Below are 25,427 nucleotides of genomic sequence, written 5' to 3' on the forward strand. Positions count from 1 at the left end.
CGGCGCGACCCCCACCGCGGCCCCAGAGACCCCCGCCCCGCCGACGCGGGAGACTTGCTACTTCCTCAACGCCACTATCCTATTCCTGTTCCGGGAGTTGCGGGACACCGCGCTGACCCGCCGCTGGGTCACCAAGAAGATCAAGGTGGAGTTCGAGGAGCTGCTGCAGACCAAGACGGCCGGGCGCCTGCTGGAGGGGCTGAGCCTGCGGGACGTGTTCCTGGGCGAGACGGTGCCCTTCATCAAGACCATCCGGCTCATCCGGCCCGTCGTGCCCTCGGCCACCGGGGAGCCCGACGGCCCCGAAGGGGAGGCGCTGCCCGCCGCCTGCCCCGAGGAGCTGGCCTTCGAGGCGGAGGTGGAGTACAACGGGGGCTTCCACCTGGCCATCGACGTGGACCTGGTCTTTGGCAAGTCCGCCTACTTGTTTGTCAAGCTGTCCCGCGTGGTGGGGAGGCTGCGCTTGGTCTTCACGCGCGTGCCCTTCACCCACTGGTTCTTCTCCTTCGTGGAGGACCCGCTGATCGACTTCGAGGTGCGCTCCCAGTTTGAAGGGCGGCCCATGCCCCAGCTCACCTCCATCATCGTCAACCAGCTCAAGAAGATCATCAAGCGCAAGCACACCCTGCCGAGCTACAAGATCAGGTGAGCGCGAGGTCGGGGAGGGGGCCTGGCTGCCGGGAACCCCGGCCTGGGCGGGACGCTGCTGGCTGCGTGGATTGGGAAGGGCAAAGGCTCTTTTCTGTCCTGGCTTCTGCTTCTGGGGTCTTCCCATCCTGGACAGGGCCCCAGATCAAGGCGAGTAGTGAACACTGACTTTGCTTCCGAACGGCACTGATAGGAGGTAGAAACCTTTTCGCGTGTTCATGGGGACTCAAGGTGCTGTCAACGCGGGCAGAATCGTCTCCTTTTATAAGCAGCATATTGGAAATGGAAGGGAAGCCTGCCCTAATCCCCAGGAGTCGCTTCTGGGACTGTTGAGAAACTCTCCCTCTCTGTGGTTGCTGCATTGAGGGCAGCCGCGTCACTGGCTTTGCAGCATCACCTTGGCCGCGTTGAGAAATTGTTCCTGGACACAGTACACGCGTGAAGGGTGTGCTTATAGCCCAGGTCTGTGCTCATTTGCCATTGCAAGCCACTTTGGCTTTGATGGTTTGACACCTTTCAAGGCAGAGGTGGTAGTCTTGCAAAGGAATCCTTTTGTGGGTTTTTTTTTTTTTTGGTTTGTTTTTGTTTTTGAGACAGTCTCGCGGCAGGCTGGAGTGCAGTGGCGCAATCTCGGCTCACTGCAACCTTTGCCTCCCTGGTTCGAGCGATTCTCCTGCCTCGGCCTCCCAAGTAGCTGGGGTTACAGGCGCATGGCACCACGCCCGGCTGAATTTTGTGTGTGTGTGTGTGTGTGTGTGCCCGGCTGAATTTTGTGTGTGTGTGTGTGTGTGTGTTTTAGTAGAGATGGGGCCAGGCTGGTTTCGAACTCCTGACCTCAAGTAATCCGCCCGCTTCGGACTCCCAAGGTGTTAGGATTACAGGAGTGAGCCACCGCGCCCGGCCCAGGAATACTTTCCATAGCAGATGGGAAAGGAGTTGGAAGCCGGTACATAGTGTACTTTACATTTTGTATTAATGTCATTTGCCCATTTTGGGTAGATTGTAGAACACAGATCCAGACTCGGCCCATCAAGCATTTACTCTCTGTGACTGTAAGTTCCTCTCTCAAAGGACCTGAAATCACTGTGCAAATTGTATTTTAATGCTGGGTAGTGATTTTAATTTTTTTTAAGCCCTCCGGCGTCTGATGGCTTAAAGTTTGTAGTATACAGTTTTGAGTAGTATATAAATTTTGTTTTAATATTGTAGGAGTGGAAGGGGAAAGACTTTTTTAGGGCTAGAGGCGGAGTGGAAGGTGCTGTTTGGCTCTTTTGTAAAAAGCTGAATTTTTAATTTCTCTTTCTGTCCTCCTTTAATTTTGTATTCACTAACACATTTGAGCCTTTAAAATTTTGCCCTTTGTTATAAAATTAAGTCAGTCTTGTATTTTACTTACCTAATTTTACTTGCCTTTTAGTGGAAGTTGCCTATTTCTGGATCACCAATTTTCTACCAGTGTCAATTTTCAGGAGCAAGATAGTCCAGAAATATTTTGGGTTTGGAATGGATTATTGGCTTGTGTTTGTGGCAGATGTACCTTACCAATTACGTTTTGTTTAGGCTAACAGCACAGAGTGACAGCTTAAAACTTCGGTGGCAGGAGAAATTTACTTTGTAATGGAAATATTTCCATAGATTTATGGAGGGTGGTGAACTGGTGGTTCACTGTGGTTGATTTCTGGTTCTATGAAGTAGAACATACTTTATGAAACCTACTTTTAATCTCTGGAATATCAGTGACTAAATTATAACTGGGTTCTAGTGTTTAAGCAGCGAGAGATGTTTGTTTATAGCAGTGTGTTACCAAAAAAGTCGTGAGAAAAAGTTGCTAGATATTTTGGTATTCTATCACAACTTCAATTATGCTGTTTTCTGGTAGCTTTCAGTTAATACAATTTGACTAGATTATTATTTTGAAATTTGTAGAATAGCCAGTGACAGTGAGGTTACATATCATTTTGAGTTTTTTTTTTAATGTAGACTTGGAATTTAGGTAAATCTGAAATAAGTTATGAATAAGTTACAGAGGCATTGAGAAGTTTATTACTTTGAAAAACTATGATCTGTATCATTGAATAACAGTCATTTAAAAGTATGCCAAACTGCTTTTCACTTATATCTGAAGGGGTTGTTTTAAAAGCACAGCATGAATTTGGTTATGATATTTCAACTTCTAAACGTGAAGCATTAAATGATAATTTCCAGAAGTACACACATCTGTGCTATTTATACTAGATGGCATCTCAATGCTCAGTCAGCTGCACAGAGCGTATCACTCAATCTGTAAATGTTTGTTGTACACCTGCTATATGCTTTTCCTTGTTGTAGGTGCTGGGATTTCAGTACTGAACAATACTTGAACTCAGCCCTCAAGAAGCTTAGAGTCTAGTGAGAATTGAATTAGCTATACTTAGTAATTTTTTTGTGTTTTTTGTTTGTTTGTTGAGACAGGATTTTGTTCTATTGCCCAGAGCTGGAGTACAGTGGCAGGATCGCGGTTCACAGCAGCTTCGACCTCCTGAGCTCAAGCAATCCTCCCATCTCAACCTTCCAAGTAGTTGGGACCACAGGTGTGCATCACCACGCCTGGCTAATTAAAAAAAAATTTTTTTTGTAGAGATGGGTCTTGCTTTGTTGCCCAGGCTAGTCTGGAACTCCTGGGTTCATTTAACTGATCCTCCCACCTCAGCCTCCCAAAGTGCTGGGATTACAGGTGTTAGCCACCTTGCCCAGCCCTTTGTAAGATTTAAACTAGAGTGGGATTGATGGGGTTGAAGTAATTAGGAAGCTGGTTCTAGCTTAGTAGAAGAAAATAACAAGTATGACGATGATAAGGGCTGCCTCAGCAAGTGTTGACTTCTTGTCTGTGTAGCTGTTCTGTCCAGTGTTTTAAACTGGTTATGGGCCAGGTGCAGTGGCTCACACCTGTAATCCCAGCACTTTGCGAGGCTGCCACAGGCAGATAACTTGAGGTCAAGAGTGTGAGACCAGCCTAGCCAACATGGTGAAATCCCGTCTCTAGTAAAAATACAAAAGTTAGCTGGGCATGGTGGCGGGCGCCTGTAATCCCAGCTACTCTGGAGGCTGAGGCAGGAGAATGGCTTGAACCTGGGAGCAGAGGTTGCAGTGAGCCGAGTTGGCACCACTGCACTCCAGCCTGGGCAACAGAGTGAGACACCGTCTCCAAAATAAATAAGTAAATAAATAAATAAACAAACAGGTGATGGTGTGGAACTGATTCAAGTTTCAGATAAGAGAATGAATTACAATACATCTAAGATATAGCATACTTCTCATAGGGAAAATTAAACTAGCTAGTGTTCATCTTTTTTTGCAGATGAGGAAATGGAGCTCAGAGTAGTTAAATAACTTGCTTAAAGTCACACAGCTTTCAAGTGGTGAAACCCAGCTCTGATAAGGCCAGGCCACCTTTAAAAACACACACACACACACACACACAAAGACACAAACTATTGTTTTTAAGTGATTCTTTTTTAAAGCGTGCCATCGATATAATATGTGGGATATCTTTCCAAACTAACCTAGAACTCTTGAGAAGAGTATGACTATAAAGCTGATTTTTTTCTTAAATTGGTCATTTTAGAGGATCCTTTTAAAAGTAAATCATGAGGCTCTTTGGGTACTGTCCCACATAGCATTTCTTTTTTAATTGAGCAGATTGTGTTTCCAAATAGAAGGTCTTGCTATTTTTTCCTTCTTAGTGTTTTTTTGTTTGTTTGTTTTTGTTTTTATTTGAGATGGAGTCTCGTTGTGTCACCCAGGCTGGAGTGCAGTGACACAATCTTGGCTCACTGCAACCTCCACCTCCTAGGTTCAAGCAATTCTCCTGCCTCAGCCTCCTGAGTAGCTGGGATTACAGGCATGTGCTACCACACCCGGCTAATTTTTGTATCTTAAGTAGAGACGGGTTTCACCATGTTGTTCAGGCTGGTTTCAAACTCCTGACTTCAGGCAATCTGCCCACCTTGGCCTCCCAAAGTGCTGGGATTGCATATGTGAGCCACTGTGACCAGCCTAGTTTATTCTTTTTTAGCTGTCTAATCTTCTTAGTAGAGCTAAAGCAGTAAAGAGAATTGTATGGAGTCTTAGGATCCTTTGGCATTTGTAATCATTATGTAACAGAAATATCTTGCCAGTTAACATTGTTGTTACTTCTTTCCCCCTTTATTTATTTTGCCTTTTTCGTTTGCTAAAGTGAAGCAGCCTGTCTGGACTGCCAGTTCCTGATGTTTCACCTAGAGATGCTAAGTTGCTCAAGTGGTTGCTTTCTAAGGACCCAGCTGATTGACACTTCATTTTGCCCAAATTAACAAACTTAGAATGTTTGTAAAACATTTTATTTTACAAAATGAATTATAATATGTAGACAATATGTTTACAGATTTATTCAAGTTTGGAATTTCATTCATCCACCTCAGTGTTAATTGTTTTGATTTTTTTATTAAAATACTTTAGTATATTATAATAGTAATATTTTTTAAAATATGAACCTCAGAATCCATCCTCAAGGGAGAAAGATTACCACTAATGTTCTTTTACTACATGGATAATTCATGTTCAACATGAAGTCTGAGTAATAGTCTCTGGGTGGGGAGCTGTGTTTAGGGTTTAGGAGTTAGATATTTGAGATTCTTACTGATGCTTCTGTTCCTGGAGTATTACTGTACGCAGATGAGCAGATTCAGTTTGCAGGTACTTTTTATTTGGCCTGCGCTGTTTAAAAAATGGAAGATTCTGTGTGATTTGGATTTGTGGCTTCTGTTAGGAAAAATTGGAATATCTTGTAGCGCCAGTTCTGCATTTCTCAGAGCAATAACAGGATAGAGAGATGGACTGTAGTAGCAGCTTTGGGGTTGAAACTCAGTGTGTAAGCTCCTAGGTGGACAGCAAATATAGTCCCCCCTTATTTGCTGTGCTTAACTGATGGTACTTGCCTGGCCTGGAATAATATGAATTTGAGACTCTTACTGGAGGAGTAAATAGGGAGCATTACTGTTGCTAATTAGTGAAAATGGGAAGACTTAATAGCTGGAGTGGAGAGGGAGGGTGATCATTTTTATCCTTCTTTTAATTACGTTTTTGAAGGGACTGTTATTGAGCAATTTTATTTTTTAAAAGACATTGTTGGCCAGATGCGGTGGCTCACTCCTGTAATCCCAGCACTTTGGGAGGGCAAGGCAGGCGGACCACTTGAGGTCAGGAGTTCGAGACTAGCCTGGCCAACATGGCAAAACCCCATCTCTACTAAAAATACAAAAATTAGCTGGGCATGGTGGCACATGCCTGTAATTCCAGCTACTCAGGAGGCTGAGGCAGGAGAATCGCTTCAATCCAGAGAGGCAGAGATTGCTGCAAGCCGAGATTACACCACTGCACTCCAGCCTGGGCAACAGAGCAAGACTCTATCTCAAAAAGTAAAAATAAATAAATAAATAAAAGACATTGTCAGGCCTGGTGTGGTGGCTCATGCCTGTAATCTCAGCACTTTGGGAGGCCAAGGTGGGTGGATCACCTGAGGTCAGGAGTTCGAGACCAGCCTGGCCAACATGGTGAAACCCCGCTTCTACTAAAAATGGCACGCACCTGCAGTCCCAGCTGCCGGGAATACTGAGACATGAGAATTGCTTGAACCCGGGAGGCGGAGGTTGCAGTGAGCCAAGATCGTGCCACTGCACTCCAGTCTGGGCAACAGAGTGAGACTGTCTCAAAAAAAAAAAAAAACACTATTGTCAATATAATGTTGAATTTTAAAAAGTCATTCTGCCAGAAAAAAAAAAATGCCTTGAAATGCAATCCATTTTTCTACCATGTAGTGATAGTAAGTAGATAGGGCTCCTTTTTGTTCGAGTTTGGTGGATAGTTCGCTTTAGTGGGATGGGTCATTAATAACTAGATAGGCATTTACTTCACTGATCTCCAAAAAGGGGGGCATCAACTTATTGACAGTATATTTGAATTTAATGAACTGAGTAATCCATATCTCAAAATCTTTCAAAGTAAATTAACTGAAAACTGACAAAATCATTTGTAAAGTCAAGTGTAATATGTTGTATTTATTTACTTTTTCATACTTTTTTCCTTTATGTTACACATTGGAAAATACTTTAAAATAGCTACTAAAATTCCTTGGTGGTTATAATAATGATAGTTTTACTTACTAATGTTGATAGGAATTCTAACTAACCTTTAATACTTGGGGAGAATAGAAAATGACATTGTGCATTACTCTAGCTATGCTGGAATAATCTTGTAATAGCTAATTTTTAACCTATTGTGCTTTTTCTTGTGCTGTTGCTCATATCTCTATATTTCTTGTCATATCTCTATATAAGTTAAATTGCAGATCATTGTCTCTTGGAGATGAATAATTATGTGATTTTAAAAATAGTCGTTGATTTTCAGTAAGTGCTTAGTGCATACTACCTGGTGTTGTGGTGAGTATAGTAAAAGTGATAAAAATGGTTATAAACTAATTCATGCTCTTACAGGGTTAGTCTTTCTAGGGAAAACAAAGAACATGTAAAGCTCATTTTAGTGGCATTGGAAGTATTTAAGCCCTTCAGTTTTGTGAGAAACTGAAACAGGAGAGATCAATATCTCTGCTCTGCTAAGGCAAACACCTGATTACTGTGGTACTGTATATAATACATTGTGACCTTAGTTTTTTTTTTTTTTTCCTCGTTGCCCAGGCTGGAGTGCAGGCGCATGATCTCGGCCCACTGCAACCTCCGCCTCCCAGCTTCAAGCAGTTCTCCTGGCTCAGCCTCCCACAAGTGTGTACCACAATGCCCAGCTAATTTTTTTATTTTTAGCAGATACAGGGTTTTGCCATGTTGGGCAGGCTGGTCTTGAACTTCTAACTTAAGGTGCTCTGCCTGCCTTGGCCTCCTAAAGTGCTGGGATTACAGGCATGAGATACCGCATTAGCTTTCTTAGCACACCTAAGTGTACTCCACCTAAATACCCAGTTTAGTGCTGATTTTACTTCTTGCACGTTGGATTTCCTCAGACTGCTTTGAATTATTTTAATTTCAGCTTTTAAAACACTTTAGATGGAGAATAATGTGTTGATACATTACAAATATTTGCTCTAGAAATTTGATTTACTCATTGAGGGGAGAGTAATCATTTTGAGGAGGCTATAGTTTTTTTTGTTTGTTTGTTTTGGTTTTGTTTTTTTTGAAACGGAGTCTCACTCTTGCCCAGGCTGGAGTGCAGTGGCGCAATATTGGCTCACTGCAACCTCCACCTCCCAGATTGAAGCAGTTCTCCTGCCTCAGCCTCCCAGGTAGCTAAGATTACAGGCGAATGCCACGACTCCTGGCTGATTTTCATATATTTAGTACAGACGCGGTTTCACCATGTTGGCCAGGCTGGTCTCCAACTCCTGGATTCTAGTGATCCGCCCGCCTCAGACTCCCAAAATGCTGGGATTACAGGTGTGATTCATGCCCTGCCGGGAGGCTATAAATTCAAATCAGTAAAAGCCACAGTGTCTTCTGGAAATAGCCAAAGCAGATCATTATAAAGTAGATTGTGTTGAAGGAGCATGCCTGATCAAACACTAAATGTTGATTTACAAAGTATTACTAACAATGTATCATATGAGCAGGGTGGGGGTAATAAAACATTGTTTGCTAAGTATTCATTAGGCACTGTGTGGGCATTTCCATGCAGTTGCAACCTCAATAGTTAAAACTCCTGTGTGGGAGAGGTTAGAATCTCAGTTTTACAGATGTGGAAATATGAGATTTTCAGAGGATTAGTGACATGAAGTCCTGAATTTGAAAGGTCCTGGACTTCCAGATCTCATGCTCTGTTATTTCTTCAGAGATAAACCAACTGTTACTCTAAACCAGGGGTCTGCAAACTAGCTGCTGTTAGGGCCCTGTGTTAAGAATGGTTTTTACATTCTTCAACTTTATATTTGAAGTTGTTAAAAGAAGTACTGGTGGTGGTGGTGGTGGTGGTGGTGGTGGTGGTGGTGGTAGTGATGGTAGTGACAGGCCTTATGTACCCACGAATACTGTCTGGCCTTTTACAGAAAAGATTCACTGATCCCTGCTCTGAACTTTAAAAAAAAAACCCTCAAAATACACCCCCCACAACCTGTTTTAATGTTTACCAAAAAAAGAAGCTATATATGTGTACATTGAAAGTACTTTTAAATCTTTGAGGGTCCTGTCCTTTGGAAACCTGCAGAAAATTTCTGCAGAAAGCAAATTTTCTGCATTAAAAAAAAATTCATTCAATTTCATAGTTCCCTTGGAGCTTTTTTAGGGTCCTTAGACTCTAGGTTGAAAAATAAACACAGACAGAAGTATACAACTTTGTTACCATAAACATAACTAAAACTAACATGCTAAAACAAATATTAACCACTTCATTATTTTGCTTACCTTCTTAAAGTGTATATAGGATTCATATGACTCAGGTGTTTCTAAAAATGCTGGAGGAGGGGGTAATCCCTCTCTCTATCCTGTGAAATATATCATGTCTTTTTGATTCTTTCTTTTTTTTTTTTCCTCTTAAGATTCCCTATAGCAGGCTGAGGCACTCTCTAGATCAGTAGTTCAATAAGAATATATGGAATTTCAAGTTAGAGTTCTATCACTAAATACCTTGTTTAAAAGTTAAATACTGATTCAACATTTCTTCCCATGATATTCTCTATTTTCTCAGAACAGTGTCACCAGGAAACAAGTATTATTAAATGACTTTGTTCTTACCTCGGAGTCATAGGATGTACTGACACTTTTTTGACACAGCATCAGAGCACATCACACTTAATTGGAAAGTTTTAAAGCCAACTACCTGGTCATTAGCAGGTGTTTTACAGAGTAGTTTCAAAATCTCTCTTAGCCAAATTGCTAAGACTGGCATAAAACTGTATACTTCCTGTATTTGTACTAGGGAAAAATGTGGTATGCATGTTAATTATTTACCTTTAGATGAGTAGTGGTAATTTTACTAGATATATATCAGATATTTTCTAGGTGACACATTACATTCTTTTCCCTTTCAAATGAGTGACAAACTCACTTTAAAAATTCAAGCTGTTAGAAAATATGTAGTATCAAAGTGAAAATCTTCTGTAATATCTTTTCTTAAAACTATTGTTAAATCTGGGAACTATTCCGTATTTTTCTAAATGTATTATTTGTTATTTATAAAGGCAGGATCATACTCAATACTTCATTGTTAGCATCTTTTTTTTTCTTTTTTAAACTTATTGTGTCTTGGGTTTTCTATATATACCTACTTCATTTGTTCTAACAGATGCTTATAATTACATTGGCCATTAGTACCATAAGTTAACCAATTCCTTGTTGATTTTTCAGTTTCTCACTAATGTAAATAATGGCACCGCAAACATCCTTCTACCTGTGTCTCTGTGTACATAGTAGATTTTGTTGCTGTTTTTTTTATTTTGGGGGTTGGGTGTTGGCCATTTTTTTTTGGCATATATTTATATAGTATTGAGGAGCATAAAGAGGTTAAAAATCTACTCCTCTCCATTTTGATTTCATCCTCTGATATACCCATGTTAAGTTTGAGGTCTAAACCTAACTGTATGCTCAAACATACATATACAAGCCTCTTATATATATTGAGGAGGTGCCTCTCTCCCTTCCTCTTTTTACCTTCTTCCATCTCCCTCCCTCCTGCCCCCACTTTCACTCCCTCCTTCGTTCTGCCCTTAGTAAAATGAGAGTATAGTATGAATGTGACCGTGCAAATTATTTTGTGAAGTGTAACATGGATGTCCCTTCAGATAATAGGTATAAATCCAACTCACTTACTGCTTTGCTCTACTCTCAGCCATTCTCTCTGCCTCTGACCTTATCTTTCATCACTGCTTCTCCCATAATCTGTTCATGCCTCCTTGGCTGTTCTCATACCCCAGGCATGCTCCCACCACAGGGCCTTTGCTGTTCCTTCTTCTGGAGTTTTTTCCCACATACAGCCAAAGAGCTCACTCCAGCATTTTTTAGGTCCCTCTTAAACATCACCTTTCAACATAATATAAAAAAAAAAAAAAAAAAAAAAAAAAAATTATATTTAAAAAAAAAAAAAAAAAAAAAAAAAAAGGGGGTTAATCCTTTAAATGCTGGAATTTTTTTTTTTGCTCAAACTTCTTATGGAAATACTGTGTGTGTGTGTGAGTGTGTGTGTGTGTGTGTCTGTGTGTGTACAGAAACTGTCCCACTCCTAAATGTACAGGGATGAATTTTTCACAAAGTGAACTCAAACACTTATCTGAGTGCTGTGATTTTGAATTCAGTCTCTCTAAAGAATACCTGTATTTTCTGGGTTTCTTAAACATAAATTTATGGAACATATTTTAACTTTTTTTATGGTTAAACGTTGTCATTATAAACACAGGCTGATGACATGTAACCCAATACTATTGTGAAATCAGTATTGAAGGAGAGTGCCTTCTTTATAGACAGACAGACACACACATACACAAACTCACACACCACACCCCCCATAAATTATGTTGATTGTGATCTCCAGCAATTAACCATATTGAATTCAAGGTCTATCCAGGCACCATACTGGCGCAATATCCTTCTCTCATTCCCACACACAAACAAAATACTAAACACAGATGTGTTTGCAACCTTCTCTGACGCTCCAGAAGACTTGGTTTTTCATTTCACTTTTTAGAAAGGTCAATATTGATGAACTGTAGACTATACTTTTCTTGGATTGATATAGAATAACAATCAAGCTTGCTTTTACTAGTCTGGTATGTAATTACCAATTTTAATGAAATCAGAATGTTTTAGAACACATTTCTCTTTATTCTCTAATCAGCACATTGAGTATTTCTGCCTGTGAATTCTTCATGTATTGTAGGGAGAATGGAGCTGATGATATGGTGGGTGGGGTACTGAATATCTGGGCTTTGATTTGCATAACTTTGATAGAAAAGCTAGAAAATTTTTCACTTCCCAGCATTAATAGTTCTTGTTGCTATGTATTTAAAAACAAAAATGCTTGAATAGCGTAGTAAAAATATCCTCATTGGGTTTATTCTTTTGTATTAAGTACCTATTATGTATACTTGGGTCATTGGTAAGGTACCAGTTAAACAGATACTTGCAACCTAACTACTTTTTAGAAATGGCGTTTCTCCTAGGATGAACTCTATAATATCCTACCTGTATAATCTACAATTATAAGTGACTAATATTTTTTGCTGTGAAATCTTAAGTAGTAGTGGTAGGGAGATACAGTTTCTGTTTAGTAGCTGGCTACAAGAATCTCTATTTTGAAAAATGATTATGTTCTGTTCTCAGATACAACTTTCATGGAGACATCAATATCTTCTGAATAGTGCATCTGGTGTTTGTGTTGTATGCTAATTTTTTGCCCTTTTTACACAATAGTCTTTCATACATACTGGATTATACTAACACTTATTACTAAGGATGTGGTTGCTGACTACCTTAGTCATTTGGTCATGCAAATAAATAATTCAAAGCTTTTTGTTCTCTGAAACCTGCTGTGGCTGAAATAAGAGCCATTCTGTTATAGCAAATTTCATTTGTATGGTAATTATTTTTATAATGCACTGAAAATCTTATTTTGTTCTCACCATTACTAAGTATAATATTGTTTTCTGTAAAGTTTAGGACAGGTGATAGCTGATGTATTTCAGTATTTGGAAATCTTGTTAGTTCTTAATGTTTAACTCTTTGGATTTTGATCAGGACCAGAATGGCAAACTCTTGCCATGGGAAGAATTTAACTAAATATTTGTAGTAAAATGTGTGTCCTTTTGTTTACTAATGCTGGAGTGGTAGGTAGTACAAACTGAATTTACTTCAGATATTTTGAGATTAATGAAATGTAAAGAGAAAATTCTTGACAGTCTTAGTCTGTAAAATAAAGTCAATGAATAGAGTATATCTAAATTACAGCCCATTTTAGGTAAATTGCTTACTTAAAGTGAGTAAATTATCTACTTAAAATAGTTGAGTAAGTTGCTTACTCAAAATATTTGAACTTTTTAATACTACAGAGTTAGGATTTGGACTCAATAATTCTGAGAATCATGCCACTCAACAAGCTTTTATTGAACCAGACTCTTAGTAATAATTGTTAGAGTCTAGAGAATATCGGTGCTCTTATGGTTTCTCTTGAAAGTAACTTGGCCTCTTGCCCTGAAACAGTAGGATTAGAAGATGAGGAATTCCTGTTTTATTTCTGGAATTACTACTGATTTGTTGGTTTAGTATATCCTTGGACAAGTCATGCAACTTGTTTTTGAGACTAAATGAAATGAAAATCTAAAGTTTTAAAAGTTCTTAGATAAAATAATTTTGTAAATATAAGATGGCATTATTTATTATTCACTTTGCTATTATTTCTGCAGGCTACATCTTATCCTGGCATAGGTTTAATGTAGGGATTTCTCTCAAATAAGGATATACACGCTGTTTATCTTATAAATATTTTCCTTTAATAAGTTCTAACTTGAGTTAGGTACTTATAAACTAACAGATGCAGAGATACAGATAGTATTACAATCATTTATGTACTTTAGAAGATGTTTTACTTTTATTTGGATAGGGAAAAATTAGGAGAAAGCTGGACAATTATAACCTTAAAACATAATCATTCCTCAGTATCCATGGGGGGATTGGTCCCAGGACCCTCCCTGTTCCACCAGGATACCAAAATCCACAGATGCTCTAGTCCCTGATATAAAATGGCATAGTGTTTGTATATAACCTAAGCATATCCACCTGTATACTTTAAATCATCTCTGGATTACTTATAATGCCTAATACAATGTAAATACTATATAAATAGTTCTTATACTGTATTGTTTAGGGAATAATGATAAGAACAAAAGATCTTTGCATCAAGTTCAGTACAGTCGCAACAGTCTTTTTTTTTTTTTTTAAATCTGGGGTTAATTGAGTCCGAAGATGCAGAACCCATAGACGTGGAGGGCTGACTATGTTAACTTCCTCTTACTTGTCTTGTTCAGATTTTTTGTTGTTCCTTCATGTTTGGAAAGGAATTTTTGTCTGTTTGATACATCTGACTAGCTAAAGAACACCAGATTTCTGTTTCATAAACTTCATTGTTCATGTCTGTACCATAGTAGGGAGGTAGTAATTTTGCTTTAAAGCATTTTCTCTTTTTCAGTCCACAAGACTTCGGAAGAGATTCAGTTTATTTAGTAAATGTTTAACACCATCTTTGTCCAGAGTGCGCAAGACTTCAGAAGAGATTCAATTTATTCAGTAAATGTTTAACACCGTCTGTGTCCAGAGAGCAACACACTGCAGAGAGAGTTAGTGCTAACAGGGAGTAAACTAACACAGTCCTTTCAAGGTATTTTTAAAAATCTAGTAGTGAGAAAGTATACTTAAAGTAAGGTAATGGGTTACAACTTAGAATTTTTTTAAAAATTGCCCCGACTCAGAGTCGTTACATTCTGACTCAGTGGTTTTCACAGTGTGATTTGGATCGTCCAGACCTTTGAGGGGTTGGCAGGTCTGCGAAGTCAAGTCAGTTATTTTCATAATAATACAAAAAAGTTATCTGCCTTTTTCACCCTTGTTCTCTCACAAATATATGGTGAAGTTTTACAGAAATTAAATATGTGATGACACCATCACCCTCACAGCTAATGGAATGTGAGCTTTGTATATTCTTATGTTTAAAATTTTTATCATTTGTAATTTCTGATATGCGAAATGTTAATAGACATAATCTACATGAACAGCAGCTCTTTGGGATCCTCAATAGTTTTTAAAAGTACAAAATGTGTAAGAACTGCTAGTCTGACCTGAAGTTTATTTATTTTTACCATATGTAAAGGAGCCACCTCTGTTGCCTCACTTTCTCAGTGAGCTTTAATAAATATTAAATATATACATTATTTTCAGTTGCTATCTAGTATTGCTTGTACACGTTGGTATTGTAAGACACAAGGTTGAGTGGATTTGTTACAGTGTTGACTACGCCATTTACTATGTGATCACAGACAAGCTGCCTTAGCTTCCTCTTTTGTAAAATAGTGTTTATAATACTGTACCTTGTTATGAGTTGTGAGAATCAAGGACATATATCAGAGTTGCATAATTTACAGAAGTGCTAGAAATATACAAAGTGGTCATTTTTGTATTCTCTTATTCAGTGGTGTGTGTTGGGGGGCTAGTAGAGAAGAACAGGAAAGGATAGGAGTTTGGATTTGCCCATTTTTTTTAGCTATGTGAGAGCTGCGAATTTTGATTTAATTGATCATAGGCCATGATAAGGGACCCTTACATTGTGGGTTGTGATGAACATAAGACTATACAAGATTTGCCAGACATAGTCAAGAGAATTACTTTGTTTCCCTGAACAACTCGTCTCATTTGATAACTTGCCTCTCTGGTGCATAGGCTATCAGCTAACATTGACTCATCTTTTAGTCACCAGCTCTTTGAATTCTATTATGAGGGACCTGCAGCCTTGATTATCACTCTTTTGTTCAGCATATATATAAAACTGCTTTAGAAAATTGTGAGGCATTTTGGACTTTGATCATTCTATGCAGAAAGAGGAACTTGGCTAAAAGTGAGCATTTTATATTAGGTAGAGGGTATATGGATGAGCAGGAGAAATTTTTTTTTGTAACAATATTTGTTATCCTTGTTCTTATTAATTTCATAACTATTCAGGAATACTTTTTTTCTCTGTAGGAATGCAGAAATTAAAATGATTTCCCCAAGAATAGTATAGTACACTTCAAGGAATTTCATAAATAGAACAATTTTCTGTGGGTTTCCTGAAGTCAGTTTATTAATATATTCAGTTTAATATAAGCTTAGTTATAAAACTTGATGCAGAAATACAAAGGCAATAACTAAGGTAGGGAGGCGTGCTGACTTTTTGTTTGTTGTTTTTGTTTTTGAGATGGAGTCTCACTCTGTCACCCAGGCTGGAGTGTAGTGGTGCGACCTCGGCTTACTGCAACCTCCGCCTCCTGGGCTCAAGCAATTATCCCACTTCAGCCTCTCGAGTAGTTGGAAGTATAGGTGTGCACCACCATGCCCAGCTGATGTTTTGTATTTTTAGTAGAGATGGGGTTTCATCATGTTGGCCAGGCTGGTCTCAAACTCCTGACCTCAAGTGATCGCCCACCTTGGCCTCCCAAAGTGCTGGGATTACAGGCGTGAACCACCGCACCCGGCCTACTGTTGTTTTTGAAACGGGGTCTTGCTCTGTCACCCAGGCTGGAGTGTAGTGGCACACTCATGGCTTAGTGCAACCTCAACTGCCCGGCTCAAGTGATCCTCCCACCGCAGTCTCCCCAGTAGCTGGGACTACAGGCATGCTCCACCACGCCCAGCTAATTTTTGTATTTTTTGTAGAGATGGGGTTTTGCCATGTTGCCCAGGCTGGTCTCGAACTCCTGGGCTCAGTCTATCCATCTACCTTGGCCTCCCAAAGTGCTGAGATTACAGGCGTCAGCCACCACACCTGGCCCTGACTATTGTTAATTTGTTCTCTTGCACTTAACAAATGATATTATCACAAAGCACACAATTAAGAAAAAAAAAAATCAACTAGCATGGGACTGAAATCATTGCCACGTGGAATCTGAAGCCCAAGGAAGACAAACAGCCATGAACTGGGACCATCATACGTGGTGAATGCTGAATCCTGAAGTGGTTCCTTGTGGAAGAGAAGAAGTTTGCTACCTGACATGTCTATAGGAGTTCATCCTTAATATAGATAAATACAAGGTTTGATAGGAAATATTTCTAGAGCACCTCACTGGGCCAAATGCCTTATGAGAAATTTCTCACCTCCTTACGTAACTCTATAAAATAGGTGCTATTATTACTATTCTTTCATAGGTGAAGAAACTGGGGGTCTCAGAGTTCCAAGTAACTAGCCCAAGGTGTCAAGGCTAGTAAGTATTGGAACCAAAATTCAAGACCAAGTATTGATTTAATACTTTAAACTGCCTTGTCAAAAAGAAGCTGAAAGTGAGGAATAAATAAATGAAAACCCAGGAGAAGAAAATCAGAGGGAAGAGAAAGATAAGGGATGGTGGGTAGTAAAAATAGGTGTGGAATGCAGCAGTGAGAATTAAGGGTTAGCAATCAGTAAAAAAGCAAGAGTCCATGAAAGAAGAGACGGGAGATGGAGGGGAAAGAAAGAGGACTATAGGTTGGTGCAAAAGTAATTGTGGTTTTGCCATTACTTTTACATGGCAAAACCTGCAATTATATTTGTACCACCCTAATAAATTTAGTGAACTACTGTTTTGGTCTGGGATGATACTATACTTTTATATACATATTATCCATTGAATCCCCACAGTAAAACCATAATAGTGATACTTCACTTATAAATGAATAAGTGCAGATTCAAAAGGTTAAACGAGTTGCTCAAATTGAAACTCAGGTCTCTAAGATTGCAGAACTCATGCTTTTATATGATACCCAGTGTACAGTTTAAGAAACAGGGAACTTTTTTATTTGACCTTTTATTATGAAAAATTTCAAATATAGTTCTAAGGTAGAAAGAATAGTAAGATGAACACTCATAATCTGTCACTCATCTTCAACAGTTGCCAACTCACAGCCAATCCTGTTTATCTCTAACTCCCTTTCCTCCTTAATCCCATAGATTATTTTGAAGCAAATGCCATGTATTTTATCCATAAATACTAAGTATGTAGCTCTCATATTTTTTATCAAATATAAAATAAATTTTAACAGTAATACCTAATGTCATTAAATATCAAAGTAGCGTTCACATTTTCCTGATTGTGTAGGCTTTTTTTTTTTTTTTCCCCGAGATGAAGTCTTGCTCTGTTGCCCAGACTAGAGTGCTGTGGCATGATTGGGGTTCACTGCAACCTCTGCCTCCCGGGTTCAAGTGATTCTCCTGTCTCAGCCTCCGGAGTAGCTGGGATTACAGGCATGTGCCACCATGCCCAGCTAATTTTTGTATTTTTAGTAGAGACAGGGTTTCGCCACGTTGGCCAGGCTGGTCTCAAACTCCTGACCTAGTGATCTGCCCACCTCGGCCTCCCAGAATGCTGGGATTACAGGCGTGAGCCACTGCACCTGGCCCCTGTAGGCTTTTTTAATCACAGACTTTTGGTTTGCTTTACATAGCAGTGATCATGCTCTGTTCAACAATGTATCCTGATTTTCTTTTTTTTTGAGACAGGGTCTCACTGTGTCACCCAGGCTGGAGTGCAGTGGTGCAGTCTTGGCTCACTGCAACTTCCACCTTCCAGGTTCAAGTGATTCTAGTGCCTCAGCCTCCCAAGTAGCTGAGACTACAGGTGCATGCCACCACACCTGTCTAATTTTTGTATTTTTTGGTAGAGATGGGGGTTTCACTATGTTGGCCAGACTGGTCTCGAACTCCTGACCTTAAGTGATCCACCTTCCGTGGCCTTCCAAAGTTCTGGGATTACAGGCATAAGCCACCATGTCCGTACCTGATTTTCTAAATAGCAGTTTAACATAAGCATTATCTTATATTTTATTTCAACTTTGTAAATTAATTTAGACTTGAATGCATTCTTTTATTATCTTTAAACATTTCACTGCTTTATTGCTTTTACTGGGAAAAAAAGTTTGTCTCTATGAAAAGTTGTAAGTTTAATAACATGCTATATTTTAAAATACCTTTTTTTTTGAAAGAAGATTCTATATCATGAAAAGGTGGGGCAGGGAGTACTCCAAAACCTTAGATGAGGCCAACATGAACTCATTTTCCAAAGAGACAGTAATCTCAGTAATTACCCCTGACTTATAAGCTATCTGGGTTATTTTTAATTTTTCTTTTTCTCATTTGTTTGTCATTGATTACTTCCCTTTCCCCAGTCCCAGATTAGGATGCTTACCTTAATGATAGATTAATAGTAAAGTACATATTATTCTTTTATCACACCAGCCTAATTTAGCTTTTGTAAATGCAGTTAGGAATAACAATAACATAACTTCTGCCAAATACGGTTAACATTGTTAGGAACATTTAAATATAACTTTATTCCTAAAAGAGCATGGACCTGGATGTGAGTATACCCGTGTTTTTAGACTCAGGTGTAATTAGATTATTTCTCATGAGTAAAATGAAAGGATTTAAATATTTAGGTGTCTGTGGAATTACCTTTCATCCTGTGGAATAAATTAGTATTCGTGTGTGTTTTGCTTTAGTTATTTTCAAATTTTAATGGTAATCTTCAAATTGAGTTTCTTTTTAAATTTTTCTTATTTTTCTTTTTTTATGTCATAAATGTCTCAGCATCTCTTTTTAACTTATTAAATGATATTAAGAAAATTATGTTAAATATTAGGCAATTTTAGATTTAATACAGTTGTCTCTAAAAATAGAATCTGCAGGAAACTCTCAGTTCACAGAAGAAAAAAGGATTGAAGATGGAATCAACCAGTTGATAGTTTACAAATTAGACTGAGATCTGGAGCTATTCATTATAATGACTTAAAGATTAATGAGATCCAGATACTATCTTTTCTAAAACTTAAGGCTCCTGTGGTCTTAGAAAAGAGAAAAATGAGCATATAATAACTTAAGAATTTTTAAAAATAGAATATGATTGTAATAGAGCAGACTAACAACACCTTAATAGTATTTCTTCTAGAAACTTCTGAAATTTTTCAGAAAAATTTAAGTATTGTAGTATAATTAAAAGTATGCCATTTTAAAGTATATTTCATGTCATTAAATAGGTTCTTTATTTCAGTGGAGATATACTAAGTGCCAGTTTATGTGCCAGGCATTTTGTTAAATACCAGGAATTTAAGCGGAACAGTAATAATAACTAATGTCTATTGAGTGTTTGCTGGCATGGTACTAAGTGCTTTTCATTATTCAATGCAATTCTTGTAACAGCACTGTGAGGTAGGTGTAACTATTATCCTCCTTTTGCCTCTGAGGAAACCAAGGCTCAGATTTTGGTCAAGGTCAGAAGTTTGCTCAAGGTTATATTGCTGGGAAGTGGCACAGTAGGATTCCAAGCCAAGCTATCTGGCTCCAGAGTCTGTTCTTAATCTCTATTCTATATGGCTGATAAATGTAAGCTTTCTTTTCTCAGGCAACTCACAATTTAGTTGGGAGGAGGGGATCTTTCAGGAGAACTAGAAAGATGGAGACAGATACATAAATAGTATGGCTAGTAGCAAAACAGAGCGTATATAAAGTGTTTTTAGAACATAGGTGAGGAAACAATTACCAGATGGTAGAGGAGAGGGACAGGTTACAGAGAGGAGGTGACTGAAGTAGAACTTCAGGAATGAAAAGCTTACCACGTAGGGCTAGACTACGTATGGCATCAGAGTGTTTAGCAGATACAGTTTCTCAGGAGAAATAATACGGTAGTACTAACCTTGGTGAACATAGAGGAGTCTTGTGTATGAATTGTCCTTTTAATGTAATATCAATTGAAGTGTCTAAGTAAAATTGAAAATTCGAAATTTAGATTCATAATTTACCAATACAGAAAATGAAGAGTATTTTGAACCATTGTACTTTGTTTTCTTTCTGGCTTATACTTAGTTTTGTATTAGTGTACAATAGTTTGCATGATAATGTATGCCATAAAAGTTATGACTAATTGAGGTTTTGAAAATTATACTTTTAATGCAGCAGGGGGAATTCATTGTTTGAAGGAGTACTGGCTCTGAAGCATAATAAATGAAGAAACATTTTGAAAATGATCACTCACTGAGTTATCTAGTTTATATATTTGGTGTAGGAGAATTTGAAGAGAACATTTATGTTTGCTAGTTGCTGATGTGATAGAGCCAAAACTTTCCGACTGAAAGCATAAACCATATAGGACTTTCAATTGCCGGTTTATAGCTGCTCGTTCCACTCTCTCCCTTAGAAAGGATATAGTGTTGTGTGTATTCCTGAGCCTGAAATATGACTGCAGTATCTGAGTATCTAACTTTGACTGGTCTCTCTATTATCAAGTAAGCCTATTTGTTAAACAGATGAGATGGTGTTTGAGGTAACTGTTAAAGAATAGTTTAGCTTTAGACATAGGGAGATGGGATAGGAGCATACTGTGGGTAGGAGAAATCACAAAGGAACAGAATGAGGGTCTTGGAGGATCTTCAGGGATTCAGTGAGGAAGCCAGTTTGAAATAATAATACTTGGGCATAAAGAAGAGAAGAAAACCAGAATTTGTGTGCTTATAACAGCCACGAACTTGACTAGGTGTATCACATGTGTGAACTCTAAATCTTTGTAATAGTCTTGTGAGGTAGCTTTTTATTTACAGCAACAAAAAGTAGAGGCTTTGTTTTTGGTTTAAGAAAGTACTCTTTTTAAGAAAAGGAAACAATTTCAAAAGTCCCAACATTCTCAGCAATCAATGAAAACCTAAACCAGGCCAATGAGGAACACAGAACAACAGAAGAGACATTTTAACGGTAAATGGATGGAGGGGAATGGGGATAGAACTAATTGGTTGTGAGGAGGAGTAAAAGGTAACCTCCACGTTTCCAAGTCTCTTTGAAATTGGTGGTGCCAGTAAGAGAAAGCAGGAGAGGAGGGTACAAGTTTGAAGAAAGAGTGTTTAATTCATTTTTAGGTACCAATATATGAACTGTGATAAAAGCAACAGCAAGTGATGTTGCTCAGGGAAGTTAGAGAAAGGAAACAGGAAGACAGAAACCACGTTGTTTTAGTATACAGAACAATTTTTCTAATTCTTCATTCTGGAAAATTTCACTTAAGAGTCAAGAAAATAGTTCAGTAAATGCCGCTCCCCACCCCCTCACCCCCTCCCTCATCCTGCTTTGTAGCCAGTAATTAACTTAGGGCCACTCTTGTTCATCTATATCTTGCCACACACCTCTCCCCCGATTATTTCGAAACAAAATTTATGTGTAACATCAATATGTCTTTTTAAAAAAAGTATAATCCCACTATCAAAGCTTTAAAAAGTAATAATTCTTTAACGTCTAGCTTAGGATCATTTTTTTATATCCCCAAATTAGAAAACATAAAGGTGTAGATTCTCAGAAATGACTATTTCATAGTGTTCCTTACAATAAACTAGCATGGATTTTTATTAGAACAGAGAGAGATTCATTGATCTTTTAACCACATGGACTTGTTTACCCCTTCCTTCTGAAATATTGTGACTAATATGGGTCTTTCTTGGAGGACTAGGATGAGAAAGTTTGAGAGCCATCAAACTGCACTGGGAAGGTCATTCCCATTATTATTGATTTCCACTCTCTCTGGGACTCCAAGTCAGTATTAATAGAATTGCTGAAGAATTTTATTGAGTTCTTTATATTTTACTCAGCATCATAACCTAGACAAAATAGTTTTAGATATCTAAAGGAAACTTAATAGAGAGCCCATGGTTAACACTGGCATTTACTTTCTGTAAACCATTAAAAGTGAGATACTGTGATTTTATAGAAATTATACAGCTTTACAATGCAGATTAGGAAATGTGTTTTAGTAAAAGTGGCATTGTATTAGGACTTATTACAACTCCACTCCTGTGGCTCCACCCAGAAGCAATTTGGCACACCGGAGGACAGCTTCAACCCGCTATGAGTTCATCTCTGCCCCAACCAATCAGCAGCAAGCACCTATTACCCGGCCACCCCACTCCTTCCCCCAAACTACCTTTGAAAAATGCCTCACCTGCGAGCTTTGAATGAAGTGATTTGGGTACACATTTTATCTCCCCTGTGTTGTGGCCAGCCTTGTGTCTATTAAACCCTTTCTCTACTACAATGCCACCATGGTCTGTCTTTATGCCGTGGGCAGGAAGAACCCCTCAGGTGGTTACAATACCTTGTAGTTTAAGAGATGCTGGCACATGAATTAGTTTTACTTCACCATCTCATAGGTAACAAAAAGCATGTATTATTCCCCTCCTCCCTTTTTGAACAAGAAAATGAAGTTTAAGGAGATAAAAGACTTTTCCAATATCACCTGCTTTATCAGTGATGAAGTTGGGACAACAATCTATATTTATATATGATTCTAAGTTTTGTGTTCTTTTGTCTTCTCTTTTGTGTTCTTTTTTGTCTCCTTGACAAATCCTCATCTAACCTTTGCCTGAGTATTTCTAGAGATAGAGGCTTGCTACTACATATTGAGAAAGCCATGTTCTTTTTTCACTAGCTCTAATTGTTAGAGAGTTTTCTCGTATTGATCTGAAAACTCTAGCAGATTTATCACTTGAGCAAGAACATGAAAGCTCAACTACAGTTAACAGTAGATCTAGACCTCTGCATATTTTTACATTGGGTTTGTAGTAAAACCTTTCTCTCTAAAGATCACAGTGTTTGCAAACAGTTTTACTGCTGCCATGTGATGGAGATGTCACCAGCTGGTATTCAGCATGCTTATAGAGCAAACTTGAAGAGACATCTTAAAGTAAAACATATTTTAGATGTTACAAAAGGTTCTCTCAGATCTACACAGGATAATTTAAATATGTATTTTAAGTGTTAGTAAAGTAATGCACATTTAAAAATTAAACACGCCGAGTGTAGTGGCTCACTCCTAGAATCCCAGCACTTTGGGAGGCCAAAGCAGGAGGATTGCTTGGACCCAGGAATTCAAGACCAGCCTGAGCAATATAGCAAGACCCCACTTCTACAAAAAATAACTGGGTGTGGTGGCCTGCATTTGTAGTGCCAGCTACTTGGGATGCTGAGGCAGAAGGATTGCTTGAGCCCAGGAGGTCAAGGCTGTAGTGAGCCATGATCACACCACTGCATTCCAGCCTGAGCAACAGAGTAAGACCCCGTCTTCAAAAAAAGAAAAAAACATGTTTTTTCTTTAAACTTTTATTAAAATATAATTCACCACCTGAAAAGTGTACTAATCAGAAAATTCAGCTCCATGAATGTCTACAAAGTGAACAAACTTGTCAAATCAGCATTCAAAACAAGCAACAGAGTATCACCAGCAACCAAAAAGTTCCTTATATGCTACCTAGTCACCACCTTCCGCTCCTCTGCCTAAAAGTAACTACTATCCTGATTTCTAACACTATTTTTAGATTTTTTTGTGTTTGTTTTTTGCCTGATTTTGAACTTTGTATAAATTGAATCATACCGTATATACTCATTTTTGCTGTCTTTAGCTCAAGAGTAGTTTGTGAGATTAATCCATGTTGTTGCATATAGATACACTTTGTTCATTATATTTGCTGTGGAGTATTCCACTGTGTGAATGTATTTCAGTCTGTCCATTTTTGTTGATGGGCAGTGTTGTTATGAATATTCTTATATATGCCTTTTGGTGAACATTTGTGCACATTTCTCTTGGGTATATCAAGGAGTAGGATTGCAGAGTCATAGGGTGGATCTCTACAGCCTTCGTAGATATTACTACAATTTTCAAAGTAGTTTTAATAGTTGAAACCAGCAGTTTCACATCCTCTCCAACATTTGGCATTGTTTGTCCTTTCATTTTACTTAATGCATATAACTTAGAAATCAAAACAGAAGAAGTTATAATGAAAATCAGCACTTGCCTCCCTAAACCCTTTACTTTTCTGCCCTAAACTAGACTGTTCAAAAGCAATCGTTTCTAACTATATATTCTCGCTTTGTCACCCAGGCTGGAGTGCAGTGGCACAGTCTCTGCTCACTGCAAGCTCTGCCTCCCAGGTTCATGCCATTCTCCTGCTTCAGCCTCCCGAGTAGCTGGGACTAAAGGCGCCTGCCACTGTGCCCGGCCAATTTTTTTTGTGTTTTTAGTAGAGACGGGGTTTCACTGTGTTAGCCAGGATGGTATTGATCTCCTAACCTTGTGATCTGCCCGCCTCGGCCTCCCAAAGTTCTGGGATTACAGGCATGAGCCACTGTGCCCGGCCTATATATTTCTATTTTTAACAACTTTTAAGAGTCATTGGTTAAGAGCATAGATTCTGGGGCCAGGCGCAGTGGCTCACACCGGTAATCCCAGCACTTTGGGAGGCCGAGGCAGGTGGATCATGAGGTCAATACCAGCCTGGCCAACATAGTGAAACCCCGTCTCTACTAAAAATACAAAAATTAACTGAGCGTGGTGGCGGGCACCTGTAATCCCAGCTACTTGGGAGGCTGAGGCAGTAGAATAGCTTGAATCTGGGAAGCGGAGGTTGTAGTGAGCTAAGATCATGCCATTGCACTCCAGCCTGGGACAGAGCAAGACTCCGTCTCAAAAGAAAAAAAAGAAAAAAAGAAAAAACACAGATTCTGGAGCTAGACTGCTAGACTACCTAGATTCTTATTTTGGTTCTACAACTTGCTAGCTGTGTTTCCCTGAGCAAGTTACTTAACCTCTCTGCATCTTAGTTCCCTCATCTGCAAAATGGGGTTTATTATAGTGCCTATCTCATAGAATTGTTTTGGGAATTAAGTTAATATAATGCCTTTCACATGCTAAGTATGTAATAAGTGTTAGCTATACTAATAATAATGGTGTTATCTCTGTATTACTAAACAGTATCATATAGCTCTTCTTGAGTCAGAAGCTTTAGACAGTGACTATTGATTGGCTTCAGACGATAAAGGATTTCGCTAAGTAATATCCTCTCTCACCTTCTCTTTTGCCTTTTTTTGGATATAGTTTTATTACTATTTTCCATTCATTCACTGACCTACATCTTTTTTTTTTTTTTCATTTGAGAGTGGGTCTTACTCTGTCACTCAGGCTGAAGTGCAGAGTTGTGATCTCAGCTCACAGCAGCCTCAATCTCCCAGGCTCAAGTGATCCTCCTGCC

At 38.7% G+C, this 25,427-nt stretch overlaps 1 protein-coding gene across 1 annotated transcript in view; it reads left to right on the plus strand.

Moving 5' to 3' along the window:
* The first annotated feature begins 6 nt into the window (after positions 1-6).
* The window catches only part of PDZD8 (PDZ domain containing 8), a 103,487-nt gene continuing 78,066 nt past the window's right edge, over positions 7-25,427 (plus strand). The window contains exon 1 of the mRNA XM_012001114.1: positions 7-645. Within this exon, the coding sequence (XP_011856504.1) occupies positions 563-645 (83 nt within the window). The 5' untranslated portion in view covers positions 7-562. The remainder of the gene's footprint in view (positions 646-25,427) is intronic.

The sequence above is a fragment of the Mandrillus leucophaeus genome, unplaced genomic scaffold (assembly GCF_000951045.1).
Source record: "Mandrillus leucophaeus isolate KB7577 unplaced genomic scaffold, Mleu.le_1.0 Scaffold65, whole genome shotgun sequence".
NCBI classification, from domain to species: Eukaryota; Metazoa; Chordata; class Mammalia; order Primates; family Cercopithecidae; genus Mandrillus; species Mandrillus leucophaeus.